The 22469-nt window shown below is 43.3% G+C and overlaps 1 protein-coding gene across 1 annotated transcript in view; it reads left to right on the forward strand.

Annotated features, from left to right (window-relative positions):
• The window catches only part of DPH5 (diphthamide biosynthesis 5), a 28983-nt gene extending 12010 nt beyond the window's left edge, over positions 1-16973 (forward strand). The window contains exons 4-7 of the mRNA XM_056844629.1: positions 7499-7619; positions 11515-11554; positions 15512-15615; positions 16771-16973. Of these exons, the coding sequence (XP_056700607.1) occupies positions 7499-7619; positions 11515-11554; positions 15512-15615; positions 16771-16973 (468 nt within the window). The remainder of the gene's footprint in view (positions 1-7498; positions 7620-11514; positions 11555-15511; positions 15616-16770) is intronic.
• Positions 16974-22469: the final 5496 nt, after the last annotated feature.

Consider the following 22469-nt stretch of genomic DNA (forward strand, 5'->3'; position numbering starts at 1 on the left):
ATAAAGGGACCAACATGGTATAGTGGTTAAGAGCAGCAAAGTCTAATCTGGAGAACCGGGTTTGATTCCCCACTCCTCCACATGAAGCCTGCTGCGTGACCTTGGGCCAGTCATAATTTTCTCAGAACTCTCTCAGCCCCACCTACCTCACAAGGTGCCTGTTGTGGGGAGAGGAAGGAATTTTGATTGTAAGCTGTTTTGTGACTCCTTAAGGTAGAAAAAAGCGGGGTATAAAAACCAACTCTTCTTCTTCCTTTCCTCTGTTTTATCCTCACAGCAACCCTGTGAGTTGAGTTAGCCCAAGAATGAGTAACTGGCCCAATGATTCCCAGTGTGTTTCATGGCAAGTGGGGATTTGAGCCTGGGCCTTCTTGATCCTGGTCTGACAATATTGGCTGTCTACCCCTTCTTTATGTAACAGGTAAGATGGTATTAAGAGTGGTGCAGTGGGGAATCTCCTGCTACTTCCTCGTGACAAAGCTTTTAGTCCAAGGCTTTGCCCCTGTCTGCCAGGCCATCAGATCTTGACTTCTCTAGGAGTAGAAGGACATTTGAAACCAAGCAGATGCGAAAAGAAGGCTTCTGGCCTGCCAGTTAAATTTCCTTGATTGGAAGGGGAAAATGTTGGAGGCTCTCCTGATTAATGTCCATACACTTCAGCCTGATGGGTTTTTGCAAATTGTTCACCTGGTGGAGATGATTTGCAGTTGGTGCAGGGCAAAGGAAAGGCAGTACTTCTCATTGCAGTGCCTGTTAACTTATATTGAATGTAGGGTTGCCAGGTCCCTCTTCGCCAGCAGCGGGAGGTTTTTGGGGCAGAGCCTGAGGAGGGCAGAGTTTGGGGAGGGGAGGGACTTCAGTGCCATAGAGTCTAATTGCCAAAGCAGCCATTTTCTCCAGGTGAACTGATCTCTATCGGCTGGAGATCAGTTGTAATAGCAGGAGATCTCCAGCTAGTACCTGGAGGTTGGCAACCCTAATTGAATGGCTACCACAAGATATGGCAATGCCCACTAACTCAGACAGCATTGTACAACATTGACCAAATTACTGGAAAATAGATCTACCAACATCTGGTAGCCCCTATCTATATAGCTAAACATCCTCTCAATGATCAGAAACCATATGCTTGCTAATGCCATATGACATTAAAGTATGAGGCCTGTCAGCCACCTTTCTAGATTTGACATTCGTTGATAGATTCCCCCCCCCTCAAAATAGTAGCAATTCCAGCTCCTAAAAAGGGGGTGACTTTCCTTGTATGTGGGTGAGGGTGTTAAGTTTAGATCTGATCATGCTACACAGCTTCATACTCCGCAAGTGAAAAACAGGAAACACCTTTGTAAGATCTTTTGAAAACACATTGAGTGAGCTGAAGCTGGTGGTTGCTTCTGTCTGGGAAGGCAGCAGCTGTGCCTTTGCTAATCACAAAAGGGCCCATGTACATCATGGTGGTTGTGGAGGGAGGGAAGCCATCTCTGTCTTATAAGGTTTATTTTTTTTTTACAGCCAGTTTCACAGAATCTGGGGAGAAATCTCCAGCTCGTGATTCTTGAACGTTTTGAAGGTGGCAGGGATTAGACGGAACAGTCCTCTCTCGTATTGTGAGCCAGCGTTTTTTTACTGTTTCTGCCTTGTGAATTGGAGCTTGTTCTTTGTCTGCATAAATTCATCCTTGAAGGACAGTGTAGTACTGCACAGCCCAGCTTGGTGACCATTGCATGGGGACTGAGTCATTCTGCACAATGAGATGTTAGAATTTTGGACAGAACTACTTCCGGTAGCAGAACGTTTTGTCATATGAAAGAAATACCTTTCTCAATAAAGTAGTGGGGGGGAAGTTAAATGTAATACACACCAGAAACAGAGGAGACAGAGCAAATGAGACATCACTCAGCAGCTTAAAGTGATATTCATTGAGAAGTTTTGATGCGGCAAGTATATTGCATTTGAAATGTATTTTTATCATTTTGGTGTCAAAATTCTGTAGCTTCTGGGAATGGCTGGATCATCATTTAAAATGCCCTACTGGAGAGAGAACTTTTGTCTTAGATGTTTTCCACAGAGGGATGAGATTTTGTGGTTTCCTTGTTGTTGGTACAGCTGCAGATAAAGCGCAGCAGCAACCGGGCCTCCATGTGGCAGATTTCTCTGCAGTTTCCCTGTCCCAGTCTCCTGGATGTGACCAGACCCCCTCCCCCAGGCCACCAGGGCTTTTGCAGTTTAAAAAAAATAGGTGTAACATGTTCTCTGAATTTCCAAGTTTCATTGTAAAAAGTCTCCACCCCCTTCCCTTGCAAAGATATGCCTTGTTCCTTATATCTCCACAAGGACTACACCATGCCTGCTCTTTTTGAACTTGAGTTCAAAAAGCATGAGTGTAAGAGCCAGTGTGGTATAGTGGTTAAAGTGTCAGACTAGGATCTGGGAAACCCAGGTTCGAATCCCCCCTCTGCCATGAAAACTTGCTGGGTGACTGATCTTGGACCAGTCACACACTCTCAGCCTTGACCCTGGCAAGTATTTCGATGGGAGACCTCCAAGGAATACCAGGGGCTTGACACGGAGGCAGGTAATGGCAAGCCACCTCTGAACAGTCTCAGCCTTGAAAACCCTATGGGATCACCATAAGTCAGCTGTGACTTGATGACCAAAAAAAAAACCCCACATTGGAATCCTCTGCCCACTCCATTCTGCACTTTACCCTACCACCATCATTCCACTTTGTAAGGGATTGACAGGGCTTGCATTGAATGCTGTCACAGTCAGGTCTCGATGCAACCTCAGTCCCATTTTCAAGTGTAACATGTTGGTGTTTGATATTAAAGCCATATAAGAAATTCCATAAGTCTGGCAAAAAAATAGTCTGTTGAATTCCCAACTCTCTTCCAAAAACAAGGGACAAGTTAATAATGTTTATAAAAAAGCACTATTCCACTCTCCCACTTCTTACCTCAAAGCCCAACAGCCACCCACATAAAAATGTCATGCCAGCCTTCAGAAAGACACTCTGACAAGTTTCTAGGAGAAGAGAGTTCCACATGGGCAGCCATCAAGAATATCTTTCTGTGACTTGATACTCCAGTAACATTTGACATGCTAGAGCGACCTTGAGGACTTCTCAAGGTTCATATAATCACTGAACAAGTTGAACAAATGAGCCACAGGTGGTGAAAGTTGGTAGATCCCAACATGCCAATTATTGCAAAAAACACTGGTGTTATCCTGGTGTTTTCTGTGGCAAATGAATAACATACAGATGTTGTATGCTCATGTACGTGAATCTGTAAGTGTTCACACCCTAGGAAACCTGATTGACCCAAGTTTCCCAGATGCATGTACATATGATCTTCACATCTTGCTAATCTTATAGCTAGCAGTAATTGTAATGTACACAGATTCCCTAACTCATCAAGTAAACTGCAGGTTGAAGACCAGCTAGATTCATTCAAACAGAACACCCTGTAAAATTGACATGGTAAAGTAATTCCATGCTGATAACATCCCCTCTTTGAAATAAGGGTGGCCATCTACAAAGGAGGACAACCTCCTGTAGTGAAGAGCGAGTGTGGTGTAGTGGTCAGAGTGTCTGACTAGGATCTGGGAGACCCAGGCTCAAATCCCCGCTCTGCCGTGAAAGCTTACTGCATGACTTTGGCCAGTTACTCTCTTTCTCAACCTAGCCTACTTTTCTGGGTTATTATGAGAATAAAATGGAGGAGGGGAGAACTAAGATGAAAGATGCTTTGGGTCCCCATTGGGGAGAAAAGCGGAGTATAAATAAACATAATTTGTAGAAGAGGGAGCTTGGTACAACTCCTTGTACAGAGAGAGGATGCTGACCCTGCTGAAACTGGCTCCTTATGGGCTTTAATGAGATCCCTGCCCTCCTTTGTTATCACCCTAAACTGAAATGAGTGCACAGATGGTAAAAGCGACAGTGCATGCTGGGTCAATAGATCAAATTATAATCACATTGAATGATAGATACTTTTATTTGCAGCCATGGGCCAGTATACAAAATTCAATACATCCATAATTAAAACAGAAGCAGGAAAAGGAGATCAAGTGTCACATTGAATGTAGATGCATTATTTTGCTGCATGGGACTCAAGATAACATAGCAATAGCTGGGATCATAATTTAGCTGAAAGTTTTGATTAACACAGGCTAAATTATGATCCCAGCTATTGCCATGTTATCTTTAGTCCTGGGCAGCAAAGGCATTAGGGCTTGCAAAGGGCACATTGGAAAGCTTCATGTGGTCCAGTGGAGTTTTGCGCTTCCTGTTTTAAAAGAGTTTTAAAAGCACAGATGTGCCTGTTTGCACAATCTGTGCAGCTACTGATTTTGTTGCTTTTTTCCCTTTCTGGTTTCACTGCGAGCAATGTGCATGCATGCCTGCTTACTACTTCATGCCTGCATCATCTGCAAAGACTCATTCTGCCATGTAGTCCTACAGAGAGAGTTTGTGCAGCCCCATGCAGAGGCTGCACCCTTCTGAGCCCATAGACTTCAGTGGACTTAAGGCTGAACAACACAATACAATTTCTAATGAGTCAGGTCCGGGTTCCCTGGATCCAACTTGCTTTCCTTGCTGCCACACAGTAGCCACAGGAAATACCATTTTAAAGTCTGCAGGGCCCTATTTGGCTCAAGACCACAGCATGGGCAAGGAGGGCTTCCTGACAAACTGTGGTGGTTGTTGCATCTAAATGTAACGTAAAGAATCCTGGTTTGCAGGCAGCACAGTAAATCAGATGGTCATTTTGCCCTGTGTTCATATCATGACACTGCAGTTTGTTCCAGACCAGGAAAGAGAAGCCTCTCCTACCAGGACCATATGATAAACACAATCTCTCAAAGGCAGGTTCAGGTAGACAGACCTCAAACGCTCAACGACCAAGCATCCTCAAACAGAAAGACATCCCCTTACTCCCTCCTTGCACCAGTCTCATGCAAAACAGCCCCCTTACCAAATTCTGGACACAGGGAGCAGAGTGCCTATGTCAAGGGCTAAGGGCTGTGACTCTACCCATAAGCCTCAGCCAATAGCAGGATGAGTCAGAACAGTCTCCTCATCTCAGGAGGGAGAAGCTGCATTTAGATGCAATAACCATGTATCTTTTTAGAGGTCCCAAGTGGTTCTTGTTTGTTTGCTCTGATAATTTCAGTCAACTTGAAGCTTCAGAATTTTTTTTCACAAAAGAGAATAATTTTAGGAACCCTCTGTTGAACTGTAGCTCACCTCTAAGACCCCAACTAGACATGATGGTGGCAACCATGGATGTTCATGTGACCGCCCTGGGAGGGGTCTGACTGTTACATTGAAAGGTGCATGTGGGTGAGGGGACTTGAACTTTCTTTGCCTGACTTCTTCAAACTGTTTTTTCTCCCAGCCTGCTCCTGATACTGGAAATGAGTCAGGCTAGGAGAAAAGTATCTGGGTCAGCTGACTGTACAGAGGTGAGGTGGGGTTAATCAGCTCTGCTCATCCATATATCCCTGCCTATAAAATGGGGGGGGGGGCTCCGAGAAGACTTGCAGGGAGCAGACACATGAAACTGCACTGCTTCCATCATGTCTAGTTTGGTCCTTAGATATGTGAGCTTCTTTTTCTTTAAAACTAAAGTTTGGTCTGTTTTAAGTAGAGGAATGAGTTTTTTAAAATGTGGTTCACCAATTCCCTTTAAAAAAATGTCTAGTCTTAGCCCCCTGTGCAAGCACCGGGTCATTACTGATCCAGGGGTGTCATGGGGACGTTTCCTAGGCAGACTATGTTTATGGGGTGGTTTGCCATTGCCTTCCCCAGTCATCTACACTTTACCCCCAGCAAGCTGGGTACTCATTTTATCAACTGCGGGAGAATGGAAGGCTGAGTCAGCCTTGAGCCGGCTACCTGAAATCGGCTTCCATCGGGATCGAACCCAGGTCGTGAGCGGAGCTTTGACTGCAGTACTGCACCATGGGGCTCCCTTTTCTAATCTTACTGAGATTCATAATCAACATATGCACCCTAATTCTTTAAGGTGCAAAAAGAGGGGGGGAATGAATGTTTTAGAGGGTATCAAGGAGTAAAAAGTGGTATCCTGACCTTTCCCCTTTGCGTAGCTTTTTTTCCCTCTCAAGTTACTGGCAGGCCCATTTGGGTTGTGAAATGCAATATATGGATTGCTTTTTTTCTGGTTTGCTCAAGTGTCGTATTGAAGATCTTTTGTGTAATATTCCAAGAACTGCTGACTGAGCACACTCTTCTAGGGGATGTGAAAGGGTGATAGAACTGATACGTCAGATGTCTCAAGATCTGTAAGGCTGCTCTAAACAGCCAAGCCCTGATTTCAGAGGCAGGGGAAGCCCCTGGTGGTCGAAAGTGTTGTAAGAACTTCTGTGTAAGGCCATATAACTTCCCACTTCTGAGTGTAACAGACCATCCTATACCACCAGGTGGACGAGTGCGCCACCGGTTGGATGCCTGTCTGCTTGCCCACACCCGGGGGGGTGTCATCTGGGCAGCTGCCTGCTTGAGGCTTGGTCAGTACCCCCTCTCCCTTCTGGTTCTTTCCCCTCTAAGTCCTGCAAAAGATGCAAAGGGCAGGAAAGTGCCGGATCGGGGCATTACTGGACCGGGCTCCTTCACCTACAAGCCCTGAGCGGCTTGTCGCTCACTCCGTCTTGTGTTTGCTGCCCTGCCTGAATCTCTTGGACCCAGCTGGGGATGGCAGAGCTCAAAAGCGAGTCACTCTACATGGCAGACACTCGGCGCTGTCTCCGGTCATGCCTCTTGGCTAAATGTTTGACCAAATACAGCAGGCTAATTTTTAAGTTGATAATTTTGTATGGCCTGCGAATGATAAATATCCAAATGGCCCGGCAGAAAAAAGGTTCCCCACCCATCCTAGAAAGAAATTAATTGAAGAGGTAAATTCTAGTTTAATTCTAGCCTTAAAATACTAGAACTACTAGTAGAATACTAGTCATGATGCAGAATACTAGTCATGATGCAGAATACTAGTCATGATGGATATTTATTCTTTACAGTACCAGAGGAGCATGCCTATTATATTAGGTGCTGTGGAACACAGGCAGGATGCTGCTGCCGTCATCTTGTTTGAAGGCTTCCTAGAGGCACCTGGTTGGCCACTGTGTGAACAGACTGCTGGACTTGATGGGCCTTGGTCTGATCCAGCATGGCTTTTCTTATGTTCTTATGTACAGTGTATTAGGACATTCCTAGGAGTAAAATGACAGCATGCAAAAAAATCTCTGGAACAGTGAGAGAGCTAGACATTCAAAGAATGTCTGCATGACCAGAGACAGTATTTTGAAACCAAGGCCTTTTAATTCTAGGGGGAAGGTTCAGTACTTTTGGTTCAATATAAAAAAGCAATGCTGCATTGCAATATAAAAAAGCAATGCTGCATGTTTACTTTGTAATTCTACAGCCTAATTTTGACTCCACTTTTCTTTTTCACATTTTCCTTACCGTCTTTCTTGGCAGCTCTACAATTTTGGAGAAACGGTTTCCATCGTTTTCTGGACAGATACATGGAAGCCCGAGAGTTTTTTTGATAAAATCACCAAAAACAGGAAGAATGGGATGCATACTCTCTGCTTGCTTGGTAAGGAGCATCGGCCGTCTGCACTCACTCTTAGCTAGTGTTACTTGGAGCATGTGGATGCTGCTTTAGTAGCTGAGCACAGTAGATAGTGAAGGATTCCCCATTCCTGTCCAAACACAGAAGCAGCAGCAGCAGCAAAACACAGACTTGATTACAAAAAGAAATCAGGCCTGATTTGCTTTGCTTTGTGTGTGCCTCTAACTCAGAGAGATGAGGGGTGTAGTCAAGGGACCCAGGTGTGGTATCCATTTGGTGCCCTATTTATACATGCAGATCAGAATTTAGTTAGTTCATTTATACCCCACTTTTCTTCCCAGTGGGGATCCAGAGTGGCTTACGTTCATTTTATCCTCACAGTAACCCTCTGGGATAGGTTAGGCTGAGCATGTGTTACTGGCCTAAGGGTACCCAGCAGGCTTCCATAGCAGAGTGGGCATTTGAAGCAGGGTCTCCCAGATCCTAGTCTGACACTCTAACCCCAGCACCAGCCTCTTCCTGAACTATGCCATTTCCATCTACTGGGGGAGGGCTGCATGTTTGAATGCCCCTACACCTTAAAAAAAGATTGGTTGGTATATGATACAGTATCCTGAAACAAAACAAGTTGGGTCTAGACATTATTTGGAAAACCACAATGAGACATGAACAGGCATGAAGCTGCCTTGCAGTGAATCAGACCAGTAGTCTATCCGGGTCAGTATTTACTGTGACTGGCAGCAGCTCTCCAGGGTCTTGGCTGTGTCTTTCACATCACTACTGCTTGATTCTTTTAACTGGAAATGCCAGGGATTGAACTTGGGATCTTCTGGGGCTGAAGGCATCGGCAGTATCATGAGACATGGCCCTCCTCATCCCACAAAATGTTAGAAAAGCACAATGCAATGAATAAGTTAAACAAAACCATAGACGTCACCCTATTTTAATGTGTTCTGGGAGGATTTGCTTGTTTGTTTTCCTATGGGGGAGTTCAGCAACCATGTCTCATTCAGCTCATCAAAGAATGAATCATTATATCCCTCAAAATAATTCCTCTGCTTAGGTTGCTAACCATTTTACAGGCCCTGTTCCTGGGTCTTTCATATCAGTCTGACCTAAAGAAATTAAGTTGATGAGGCTTTTTTCCCTTGCATAGGTAGCAAGAAAGCTTCACCTGCTTGTGTGTTTTTTTCAGGCTATTCTTGAAAGCACCGAGAACTGGGCCAGTAGAAAAAGGTGGCCAATCCCATGGCGTCTGTGCCAAGACAGGATTCATGTTAGTTGTATGGGGCTTTTCATACTAAATGTAGCCTGCCTGTGAGAGGGACTGCATATCTACTGATCAGAATGGAAATCAAGTGGGAATAGAGGAAGCAGTTCAGTCTTTTGTTGACCTTGAGGGTTGATGCTTGAGAATGAGTATTTTTTTCTGACTGGCAAGATCTATGACTTCAGTCTAAATGGAATTATTCACCACAAACTAAGTATGTTTCCTATGAGTTAAAAAAAATATCATCCTAGACACAAGACATTCTAGTGAACATGAGCCTGATCCCTGCCATCATTTAGATACACTCTGCTTTCCCTTGGTTTTCTTGTTTACTTGCCAGCAGTTTTACAATCATGTCTCAAAACCTCAAAGTTGAAAGGAAATTTATGTGTATATTTTATAAATCAATGGTGTTTGCCAGCACATAATGAGTTTGTCAGTCAGCACATGCACACATAATTGTTCTAGGAATCAGAGTCTGGAAGCAATTTATGGAAATTTACTGTTGCTATTCAAAATGTACTGATGCTGGAATTTATTTTTTAGAGAAAAGTGTGTGTAAATTGCTATCAGGTCACAGCTGACTAATGGATACCCTGCAGGGTTGTCAAGGCAAGAGACTAACAGAGGTGGTTTGCCAGTGCCTTCCTCTGCATAGCAACCCTGGATTTCCTTGGAGGTCTCCCATCCAAATATTAACCCTGCTTAGCTTCCAAGAAGTCATGACATTAGGCTAGCCTGGGCTATCCAGGTCAGGGCTTTAGACAAACGGATGTAAAAACTAAACTATCCATGCTGTGATAAAATGAATGTGATCCTAACCTCTTCATACAGTTTAACCTGTAGCTCTCGGTTTTAAAAAAGAGAAATGATGCATAACAAAAATGTATCATGAAAGTTTAGGCTTCTGCTCCCCTCTTGCCTTCCCTACATTTTGTTTTTTAAATCTCAGCAAAAATCTTCAGCAGGAACCATGATATGTGCAGAAACTGTTTCATTGAAGGAGAGGTAGGAACTGTTGGCTAAAAATTAAAATGTGTGTACTGAAGTAGTTAGTTGAAGAGGGGCTTGTTGGCGGCAGAGAAAAAATTAGACCCAAAATCTGTTTGGTTAAACAAAATTGAATTATAACTATGTAGAAATGGAATTAGAAAGATGGAATAATGCTGGTTCTTTTCCCAGAGAGAGAAAAGCTGGAAATAAATCAAAGGTTTTATTGATATTCGCGTGCATAGTATGTCAGGCACAAATATATTGCATCTAATGTTTACATGAACAGTTGTCTTGAAGTTTAAGTAAAGAGAAAAATTACTAGTTTGTAGTTTTATATTGCTTTATATATGTGCATCTTGTATTTTTGGATATAGTGAAACTAGTAAATATAGCATTCCCCTCCTTACTGTGGTTCCCATCCCACATGTCTATTATCCATGCAGTTCCCTTGATCTCCATAGCCTTTTTAGGTGGCGAAAAGGGAGATGAGGAAGATCTGCAGGCACTTGCAGCTCCAGGGGTCCAACCAGATATTTTATTTGGGATTTGTTATTTGAAGGGGGTTACCAAAATCTGAGTATTTCTAAGTTTAGGATAATGAAATAATGTAAGAGGTCTGCCTCTGACTGCATGTGACAGTGATCTAATGCTAATTGTAATGGACTGTGTTAATCACATTGCCTGAGCAAGTACAAGCAAGCGCACAGTCTGCAAAATGGTGTGTTAGATCTAGCTCAATAGAAAAGAGGATATTTAAAACGCTGGTATGTGTTTCTGTCTCCCTCTCTCTTTTTAAAAACATGTTTTGAGAATTGGATTGTGGAAGGAACTGCTAATGTGACATTGGTTCCTGTGTGGTATCAAAGTCTGAGGCTCCTGCCCATGGCTCACCCATGCTTCTCAAGCTTTAATTAAGCAATTAAAATTTTAATTAATTTGATTGGAATTAAGTATAATACAAAATCAAGCCTGAACTGACCCTAGAAGCTAAAATGATCAAACTGAGGCTATCGTATTTTGGTCACGTCGTGAGACGACAAGAGTCACTAGGAAAAGTTGAGGGCAGCAGGAAAAGAGGAAGACCCAACAAGAGATGGATTGACTCAATGAAGGAAGCCAAGGCCTTCAGTTTGCAGGATCTGAGCGGGGCTGTCAAGGATAGGACATTTTGGAGGGCTTTCGTTCATGGGGTCGCCATGAGTCAGAGGCGACTTGACAGCACTTCACACACACACACATAATACAAAATAGAGCTTTTTCCCACTTTAATTCCAAGCCTACTGATGCAAGCAGTCTTACTAAAACCAGTAGGATTTGTTTCCAAGATAGGGCTGCAGCTGTTATTTCCTATAAGCACCATGTCAATCACAGCACATATTTAACTGGCTTCAGTTAAAGGATGTCCATTCTTGTACCGTTTTAACCCTAATGCAATTCTACCTACTGTACTAGGTAAAATAGGTACCAGCCTGCAATACAGAATCATAAGTAGTGTCTGGGATGGAGTGAAAACCACAGAACTATATGAGATAGATGGGTGTGTATCAGAAGGAGTTACCAGATGTGGGAAAAATATCCTAGAGGGTGTTAATGTTTGTGAAAATAGTATTGATTGTGATGAACTTAAAGTATATGTTAGATTTTGTTTCCTTGCAGACATTAAAGTAAAGGAGCAGTCTTTGGAAAATCTCATGAGGTAAGCTGACTCTTCAGAAATGCATGTGATTTCAACACATAGCAGTGAATATTCTATGCAGATAATTCACAGTGCTGGCATATAACTGAATCCCACACTTAATTAAAAAAAAAAAATCCTTAAGGCACAAGGAGTGAACAAAATAATGTACATAGTGAAGGTGAGATGGGGATATTACCTCCCCCCCCCCCCACCGGCAAAATGCCTTAGTGAAGGGGTAGATCTGCTGCAATGAAGGACAGATTTCTCACTGAACAAAATTCTTAACCAGGGCTTGAGTGTATTTAAGAATTCTGATTAAAGAAGGAACCTGGTTAATGGATTGCCAGCATTTTCCTTAGCTCTAGTTAAGGCAGGAGGAGGAAATTTGCTTCAGGGACAGATGCATGATCCTGCAGTTTCCTCCTCCTCTTCGAACTTCAGTTATGAGATCAGGTTTCTCTGTGCTGACTCCACAAGTCTCTCTTGCCGCTGGTTCAGGGACATCTAGTTTGGCTGAATCCCTTTTGCGTGCCTTCCTGAAAAAAGTGAATGGAGTAGGGCTAGCTATTACTTCATTTTGTCTGTGATATTCTTTATTTTCCCACCTCTGGATTATTCAGTATTGCTAATCCAGAAGAGATCAGCCAAGTCTGCAAGGCAACTTTCCCTGTTCATTCCACTAGCTCATCACTACTGGAATAATTCCTCATTTCTGAGCATGTCCTCACTTTGGTTTCAGTTCACATTCATAACATCTGATGATCTCTGATGGAAATTTACTTTGGAACTTCTATATAAGTGTTGTTTGGCCAAATTGAGTTGGCAAACTTTGTAGAAAACAACTCTTTTGAGAATTGGCTTTTGGGTCTATAATTATGTAACTATACAGTATATGGTAGAAAAATACAGGCTTGCTTTCCAATTTGGCACTGGAAGCGCACTCTTTAAAGTAATGGCAGTTAGCCGTAGATTAGCAGGGGTCTAAAAGTATGTGACTGAGGTAGGATCTGGTTTTTCTATCTCAACGTCTAACATTTCCTTTAGAAGTAGAGAGTATTTTAAGAATTGCAGCATGAATGACGAGACTGAAAGCCTCAGAAGAGCCACATGGTGGCCCTGATTCAGAGGGATCCTTACCAATGACTGCTTTGTTGGGAGTAGCCCTTAAGAGTACACGTGGAGCTCTTTGACACTGAAGCCAATGGGGTAGCCTGCTTACGTTTGCACTACAGCTCTTGCGTGTGTGTGTGTGTAAAGTGCCATCAAATCGCAGCTGACTTATGGCAACCCAATAGGATTTTCAAGGCAAGAGACTAACAGAGGTGGTTTGCCAGTGCCTTCCTCTGCTCAGCAACCCTGGTATTCCTTGGTGGTCTCCCATCCAAATACTAACCAGTGCTGACCCTGCTTAGCTTTTGAAATCTGATGAGATCAGGCTAGCCTGGGCCATCCAGGTCAGGGCACACAGCTCTTACATACCTAAAAGTATTCCTGCATTGGGCTATTTAAAAACTTGCAAGCCAGCAAGGGGTTGTCTTGTGTCTTCCATTGATCAAAGGAGCAGCACAGCTAATTAACACCCACCAGTCTCTTAACCCATGGGTTCCTATAGATGTGCTTTTAGTTCTGCATAGCTTGCTAAGAAACATTGAAGATGAACAAAATAGGGGAGCTGTAAGTCCCTCAAAGTTACTGGAAATAGTTACATGGTAGCGAGAGTTAGATCTTTGACTACCAGGTGCTAGGAACAGACACAAAAGGAGCCATCAACTTTATGTTCTGCTTGTGAGCATCCAAAGGCACTCGAGTGGCTGCTTTGGACTCAGAAGACAGGAGCCATAAACAAGGCAACTTGCTAAAACTTACTTCACAATCAGTATTAAATATCAGCCTTGTAGTTAAGCTTAACCCAGTTAGTAACCGCAAAAAGTATATATCTTTAGCTATATATGGCCTGAAAGGACTCCCTCTTTTGTAACTACCGTATATACTCGCGTATAAGCCGAGTTTTTCAGCCCCAAAAATGGGCTGAAAAAGCCGGCCTCGGCTTATACGCGGGTCAATACGGGGGGAGGGAGGAGGGAGGGGGGAAACTTACCGCCGCTGCCGCCGGGCCCGTGCCGCTTCCTGCCGCCGGGAGCTGCCTGGGGCAGCCTCCTGCAGCCGCAGGAAGGCTGCCGCGGCCCTTCCCGCCCCCGCCGCCATTTTTCCCGGGCGGGAGGGGCCTTGGGCAGCCTCCTGCAGCTGCAGGATGGCTGCCCAAGGCCCCCCCCGCCCCCGCCGCCATTTTTTTCGGGCGGGAGGGGCCTTGGGCAGCCTCCTGCAGCTGCAGGATGGCTGCCCAAGGCCCCCCCGCCCCCCGCTGCCATTTTTCCCGGGCGGGAGGGGCCTTGGGCAGCCTCCTGCAGCCGCAGGATGGCTGCCCAAGGCCCCCCCACCGCCATGTTTTTTTGGGTGGGAGGGACCTTGGGCAGCCTCCTGCAGCCGCAGGAAGGCTGCCCCGGCCCCCCCGGCCCCCGCCGCCATTTTTCCCGGGCGGGAGGGGCCTTGGGCCGCCTCCTGCAGCCGCCGGAAGGCTGCTCCGGGTCCCCCTGGGCCTTGCCGCCGCTTCCTCCCGCCGGGAGCGGCCTGGGGCAGCCTCCTGCAGCCGCAGGAAGGCTGCCCAGGCCCCCCCCGGGCCGCGCCGTCATCGGACCCTCGCCGCTGGAGAGCCCTGTCAGGTAAGCCTGCGGGGGGGGGGAGGGGTTATAAGCCGACCCTCGGCTTATACACGGGTGCCTAATTTTTCCCCATTTTTGGGGAGAAATTAGGCACCTCGGCTTATACGCGGGTCGGCTTATACATGGGTATATACGGTGTTTCCTTCCTGGTTTGCTGGAGTCAATTTATACTTGGTCTCCATGAGAGATTTAGAAAAGCCTGTGCCGTATTACAAAAATGTATCAGATAAAAAAATTGATTCTTGTATATCGTTAGTCTGCCTTTAGTCATTACACACAGCTAGTTGATATCCAATTGCAGATATATTTTATAGGTGTGTGCACCAATTTCCCCCCCCCCCCCAGTGTTTTTCGGGTTTATCAAACCCATTTTTTTTTGAAAAATCCAGAAAACTCAGTACGGGTCTGAAAGAAATCCATGCTGCCCCTCTTCTTCAGACTCCGGAGAAGGGGGAGCAGTGTGGAGGTCCAACCCAACAAGTAGCATGGATAGGAAGGCAGGGGAGTTCTGATCCCCTCTGCCAGTGTGCTCTCAGAGGCAGCGGGAATAGAAACTCCCCTGCCACTTTATCCATACCGCTTGCCAGGTTGGGGGCATGGATGTGGCTCAGACTCAGAAGTTGGGCGGCGTGGTTGTGAGGCAGCCAGCAGGTAAGTAAGGCGGAAGGGGGGGTGGAATGGCAGGGCCAAAGCAGCCCAAATAATGCCAAATAAATTTGGCATTATTCAGGACCGCTTTTTCGGCTTTCATTTATTGCCACCATTTTTTTTTGCCAGTTAACCCCCTTTTCAGTACTGAAAAGGTATTTTTGGGGTGTGTTTTTTTAATCGGCATATCAATATGCACACCCCTAATGTTATAAGGAGAAGAAATAGTTCATTAAGGGAAGCTCCCTCCTCTATCCTAACCTGCCCTTCATACAAGCACTACTACCTTGGCTTTTGTAAGGGCTTCTCCAAAGCATGCTGCATCACTACCTCTGTTGACATGTTGCAATGAATGCATGTACATCTGTTTGTAAGAAAGAGATAATATGTGTTTACCTAGATAAATGTGGGGTTTAAATCACATTCAGCTGTACATCATTGAATGTAGCATGAGAGCAATGCACATTTAAAAAAAACTCAGGTGTACACTAACTTGTGAATGGGGCTACTGTGAAAAGGAAAGTTGCCATATTCAGGTGCTGCTTCCAGGCTTGACTATGATGAGGTAATTATTGAACCACTGCTGTTATTCTCTCTCTCTCATCAGGGGTAAGAAAATTTATGAGCCGCCACGGTATATGAGTGTGAATGAAGCAGCCGAACAGCTTCTTGCTGTTGTTCAAAATAGAAGGCGAGAAGGGGAAGAACCAGGTACGCAAATCAGTCAATCTTTATTAAAACAGTCATAGACCAGCACAGCTCTTCACAATTTACCGGTACGCAAGTCAGTTCTTGCCCCATCTTCCGGGGCTAGACACCGAGAGTGAGCACTCCCGGTTTGTGATGGAAATGGGCCATCCTAAAATTGGCACAGATATTTTCCATCCACGATGAACGTCAGTGGTACTGGAAGCATACAGCTGAGGCCACAGAATGTTGGCCTAAATACAACCTAGCCACAAGCTTGAGGTCCCAATTGGTCTCATTAAAAGAAAATGCCAGTACCGTGTGTTGGTTTTTCTATAATGCATCGCTTTGGCTTTATTAATCTTTCCAGTTGTGGGAGATACCTCATTTGCTTATTGACCCCCTAGAAGAAGCTGCCTAAAACACATCAATTAAGGAAAATAATTTTAACATTCAGTCTTTGGGGGTTCAAGTCTGAAATCTGAGTGTTTTAACCCAACACCATTGGTAGTTGTTTGAGATCGAACTTATGAATACTAGCTTTCTAGGTTCCATGGGGTGAAAGCAGTCCCTCTGTCTCCCACACTTCTGAAAAGAGAGGAATCTATTTTACACACCCCAGGAGGTTTACTTCTCACACTGAGGGCACAGTTTTGGGAATTATAGTGTTAGCTGTCCTATAACCCTGCTCCCGAGAAACTTCTGCTTCACTCCTTTCCTCCTGTGAAGTGTGCACAGCTGTAGGTCCTGATTTATAGTCAGTATATTTGGTTTACTTGCTCATTTATACTTCATAGAGAGAATATTATAGTGACCTTTTCCCACTTCAATGCAAGCATATCTATGCTTCACTTAGTCCCCAGTTTCAGTTTTGCATATCTGGTAAGTTACCTCACTTATACCAGCAACTCTCATGCTTGCTTCCGGGGATTGTCCTGTACCATTTTTTCACCACATCCTATTCGTAACAATGGTTGGTACTTGAGCAACATACTCTGTGCTCTTTAGAGAGGTCCTTCACTGGTCTTCAAAGAGCTGCCTGCTTAAGAGTAACAGTGCTTTTGCAAGGCCAGTATCGCTCTCTCTCTTTTTAGGGGAAGACAATAGTGGCACTTCCTGAATAAATGTGGAGTGTGCCAAGTTTTCTTCAGTAACATTCTTTTCTTAACCTTTTTACAGAAGTTATAGAAGACACCCTATGTGTTGGCTTAGCAAGAGTGGGCACAGTGGATCAAAAGATTGCTTCAGGTACACTACGGGAAATGACCACGGCAGAACTCGGAGGTCCTCTACATTCCATGATCATAACTGGCACTCTGCATCCGCTGGAAATAGAGATGCTTAAACTCTTCGCTGTAAATAAAGCCATATTTGGAAACTGAACAAAGTTCTCTATATAGCTCTTTACTGAATGTGACAATTTGGGGTACTGGGAGGGAGGACTGCCCCTATTGACTGCATGGGAGACTCACTTCTGGTTCTGCTCCTAGGCTGCAGCTACCATCAGGTGCTGCAGGTTTTTGTACCAAATTTGGGCTGGCAAGCAAAGTTGTCAATATTTGTATAGTCCTTCCTAGCCCTAATGATTATGAAGCGATTCAGTAGTTGTAGCTCTTCAAAACTGCCTTAAAGAGCACTGAAACTGCATGAAATTAAAGTAGACAAGATTTGTATGCATTAGCTACTATAATTAACCCCAAATTCTTGGTGTAACTGTGCTGATAGTAATAGGGACATGCCTGAGATATAAAGTAGAAATCTCTCTTAGTCTAGCCACCTCTCAAGGTTGTTCTGAGCTCCTTGGAAGAAGGGATAAAAATGTAATCAAAAAGAGGCAAACCTCGACAACTCAACAAGGAGTTTTTCATGACAGGATTTCCTTTTCAATTATTCTACTCCTACCATAAAGAGATGAGGAAACTTGCTGTTTTTTAAAAGGAAATGTACATTTATGCCCAATTAAAGCAAAGGAGACCAGCATTTTAGAAAAGACCTACTTCCTCAGATTCTATTTACCAGGCTTCCCTTGAGAAAGAAAATCAAGAGGGTAGAAAGTACATCACTCCACTGGCGCTGCTCCTTTAGGACAAAGTTATGTAAATAGCTACTGTTTTTGTTTCTGACCAGCTTTTAAACCTGGAGGCCAGCGCAAGTGTGGTATAGAGGTAACTTCTGGTTATTCAACTAGTACCACACTGCTAGCAAATCTTGGTTATGTAGCTTAATGTAAGACTTAATTGGTAGTTCTAAATCAATGGTCCTTAGCTCATATGTAGCAGGATGCTCAGGTGGATCACATCTCTACAGAGCTGCCTTTTGGGAAGAATCTACTAATGTAGATTCTGCTGTTGCACAACCTCCTGCCTCTCTTTTTCACTGAAAGAAGCAACAGTACAGCAAGGTAAGGTTCCTTGTGAAGAGAATTCCTCCATGGCTTGCTCCTCACTATGTTATAGTTCCTAGTACTTAATTGGTGTTTCCTGTTCCAGCAATCTTGGTCTGCTGCCCACGGTCCTAATCTTGACAGTGGTGAGATCATACCTCTGGCTCCTCATCTTCCTGTTGTGAGACTCAGGTGCTTACAGCTTGGTGGTCCTAGCTCTGGAAAGGTTGAAGACCATTGATGGTGATGTGACTATCTTTGAAGATGGCTAACTATGGCGTGCATTCAGCAAGATGGGTAGGAGGTCTCACCGTTAAATAAAACTGTATTAAAACTCAGACACACTTTTGCTTGCAAAATTAAACTGTGCCAAGGAAGTGCATGTGTGACAATAGAGAAGGAAATAAACACTGAAACAGGGAAAGCCCCCTCTTTCAGAAGGCGCTATAACACATAGCCCCTGGTTGGTTGTAGCTTTCTAGAGATCTCACAGCTGTTACTGAAGAGTAAGCTTGTGTTCAGGTTGCATAGTTCATAAGAAATCCCTGCCTTTACAAAATGAGTTAGGCCAAACCCTTCATCACATCTCGTTTTCTATGTAGAAGGAATATTTTACCTTCAGTCACAGCAGGTACAACTTGAACACTGGTTTACCCACTTCAGTGAGAAAGAAGCTGTAACTAGCAGCAAAGACTGATTTTAACACTTGGAAAAAGTACCACCATATCACAGGATACACCAGCCACTGGTGCCAAATGCTTTACCTGCCACTGTATCTGTGAAATAGTTCCTCTGAATCTTGCTCCTAACATCACATTTTTACTTCACAATGGTTGTCTTAGCAATCAAAGAGATGCCTTCTGCGTTCACCATATTTGGAGTCAAATGACTGCCATTGTATTTTGCAGTTGCCTTCATGGAGATAGTTGAGACAGGTAGCTGTACAACAGTATTGGGGAGGGGGGTCTAAGAAAGTAGATGCACAGCATTTGGGCTTTTTAAAAAGAAAGTTTATTGGTAGGAAAATTGTTCCCAACTATTGTCTCAAACATAGCTGTTTAAATATTTAATAGTATATATTCAAGTAGAAAAAGATGCATCAAAATATCCAATATTGCACTTTGAGCAAGTGAGACTGGCTACTAACTTCAGTATTCCCAGATGTTGAATACAATCATCATCGATGTGTAATCACCTGTTTGAATTGACCTAACAGTGAAGTCATATCATACATTTACAAACAGAATAAAAAGGCTGATGGCAACAAGGTCCTTGCCTCATGTGCAATTTAGGAAATGGGTTTCAGAATTATTTATCCCCTCAGGATTTCACAGACCACTCTAGAACACATAGGTTACGTTTTGGCAATGATCACTGTGCCTACCACTTCCCTCATGATATGCCTCTGGGATGTGGACTAACACTGCTTCTGTTAAGCATTTCACACCCAAAATCAATCCCAAACAAAAAGTTGTGAGGCAACAGTCAGTGAAATGAGTTAATTTAATATTTGCCAAGGCATTTTCAATTGCCAGCTGAGATTTGGCATGTATGGTATGCGTTTTCCACAGGGCTGCATTAAATAGTTTAAGGAGAAATTTAATAGGACAACTCTTTAAGGGTAAGAACGCTGAAAATCAAGCATCTACAACAGGAAATAGCAACCAAGAAGAAAGGAAATGCTGAGCAACATAGAACTGTACATTGGAGAAAGATTCCTTGCAACAAAACAGCTACATAGAATAACCAGGACAAGGTCAACAAAGTAAAATAACTTGATCAGAAAGTGGACAGGGCATAAACAAAAGCTCCGGGTTTTCTCCAAATCAGGACAGCCATGTTTGCCAGAACAAAGCAGCATGACATATTTTGATGCATAGCTGCATAAGTTTAATAACTGATTTATGTTGCAATGTATCCCTGACCAGGGATAGCAACTGCCAATCACTAAATTCTTATTGAGTGTGTGTGTGTGTTTCAACACATGGTAAAATGCAGTTATAGCACTCAGCATTGCCTCAAGTTTAATCCTTCAAATTACTTCAAAACCTGGACCACAGAATTGCACCACAACATTTCGTTTGCTGGTCGTTTTGTGTCAAAGCAATCAGAAGCTTTTACTCTTAGAAATATCCTTCCGCTATACTACGGAAAGGTGTATCAGGAGTGGGAGAACTAAGGAGATTATTCCCACCTCTGCTGATATTGTGCAGCACATCATTTACTGGAAGAGTTAGGTCCAACCCAAAAACAAAAAATTACAGTACCAATGTTTGAACTGCACTGATCAAAGACATGCTTTCCTTCAACACCATATACCAAGGGCCTGGCTATAACATCCACTTTGGGAAGCAGGGAGAAACATTCACAGCTATGACCTCTTCACTGCATGAGAAATACATTACGGTGATAAAAAACTTCAGCATTCGTATTTACATTAAGTTATTTACTTACCTGTATTCTAATAATTTCAGCAGATTAATGAGACTGAACCCCCCTCGTATACATACACCCCTGTAACTACTGACAGGTTGCTAAGGAAGACAAATGTATGAGTCTCAAGAAATCTATCACAGCCTTTTAATGAAAAAAGGGAAAGCTGATCCCATTATACTCAGTAATAAACACCATCATGTTTTACTAGATGGCAGGATAGTTTGTTTTCTTTCTAAGATCAGACATCCCAATATAATAAAGCCTCATTCCTCTAAATTGAAAAGCTTGTATTGTGATGGAGACAAATCTGTATATTTGGTTTATTGGGTAATTACCCTGCTGCCCTGGAATGTAGGTCGTACCATAGCAATACACTAAAAATCTATGCCTTCAAAGACAGATAAACACAAATGTCAAAGTTGCGTGTTTGGTAGGGCATGCTTGAACAAGTACGTGTCATAGGGCTGAGAAAAGTCAGCAACAGTAACGACAATCACTTCCTTGAAATTTAGTGCTATTAATTTGCCTTAAGCAAATTAATAGCACTAAAAGGAAGCTAAGCAGCCACACCCGATGGAAACCTGCGTAAGTGTAGTGCTGAGCAGGACAAATGGGCAATCCTTTCTAGCTACAAAGTGAAAATGATTCTGCTTAACTAGAAATGAAGTCAACTGGGCTTTCAGCCTGTGCTTGATGGCTTTCTGGGCGAATCTGATGAAATTAAATTGGAAAATTTACTGTCTGATAAAAATCCCTGGGCATCCAGACAAGCTGCTAAATTTTGCCTCGGGATATGTAAGACTCGGGGAACGATAGTAAAGCCGTTGTAAAGTTTTAGACTTCTATTCTTCTGTTGTATTGAATCATTGTTTTAAATCTGGAACTTTTGTTAAATCTTAAAATATAACTTTTGTTATACGGGTCAAAGACAGCAATACAAAATTTTATATAAGTCAATTGGGCTGAGAGCCATTCCACATATTACTATGCTCCTTCAGGTAGATCATTTCCATGTAGAGACAATATGAGTTTATTGTAGGCCATGAATGACATATGGCACAGACATTTGGCACGGTGCATGTGGAGAATTACATGTTACAGAAATCTCCATGCCATAACCCTTAAAGGAAAATAATAATTTGTGAAGCATGTGTCCTGTGGAAAGGAATGCAATCCAGACACACTGCTGTAGAACAGTAATGGGCTAAGGTTCATCCTCACAGCTTTTCTCTCGCTAAATTTGCAGCAAGCAAAACACACCTAGCTCTTAAGCAGCCCATAAGAGATTACCTAAAATCAAAGTAGGTTAAATGAGTTTACAAGGGTGCTTTATGCTCAAAACAATGGCCACACTAGACACTATTCCAGAAAACTCTAATGTAGGCATCAGAAATACCTAAAATGGAATTAACTCACAGAATTGCAATGTATGTATTTTGGAGAAACAATTACATTAAACAGCAAGTTTGGGTTTTCTTAATGCAACCTTGTCTTGATTACTCCATGTAACTGGGCAAACAGCCTTTTGAAAAATCAGGGGAGCAATTTCCATTAATTAAAAAAATACTTCGCAGCTGTTCTGATTAGTAAAAAGTGCTTCCTAGCACACACTCCAGTTTCCACCATCAGTTTCAACATTAGATACAAAGAAAACCATTCACGAGATCCTTGTTATTCTGTGTCTGAGGTGAACTTTAAATGTTCCATTAGCAAAAGAGCACAGATTCCATAGCCATGACTCATGTCACCAACCCCACTGGGCCTTTAAACATTTCACTGAAGTCAAGGGATGAACTCATGGAAAATATCTCTTATGGAGCTCCTGTAAAGTTTAAGAGAACCCCCAAATTAAGACAAAGCATGAAAGATGGCAGATTTGAACAGATGTTGGTTGAATCATAAAAACGTTTACTAGAAGACTTGTCCGGTGTTAAGTGCCATAGGGTTTTGCTGGAAAACCTACGGCTGGTTTAAATTTCATATCACACTCCAAAATACACTGGCTATGATTGGGCAAAATCAATTATGTTCCATGATAATGTTCACATAACTATGGGCC

Source organism: Euleptes europaea, chromosome 2 (assembly GCF_029931775.1).
Source record: "Euleptes europaea isolate rEulEur1 chromosome 2, rEulEur1.hap1, whole genome shotgun sequence".
In the NCBI taxonomy this organism is placed as follows: domain Eukaryota; kingdom Metazoa; phylum Chordata; class Lepidosauria; order Squamata; family Sphaerodactylidae; genus Euleptes; species Euleptes europaea.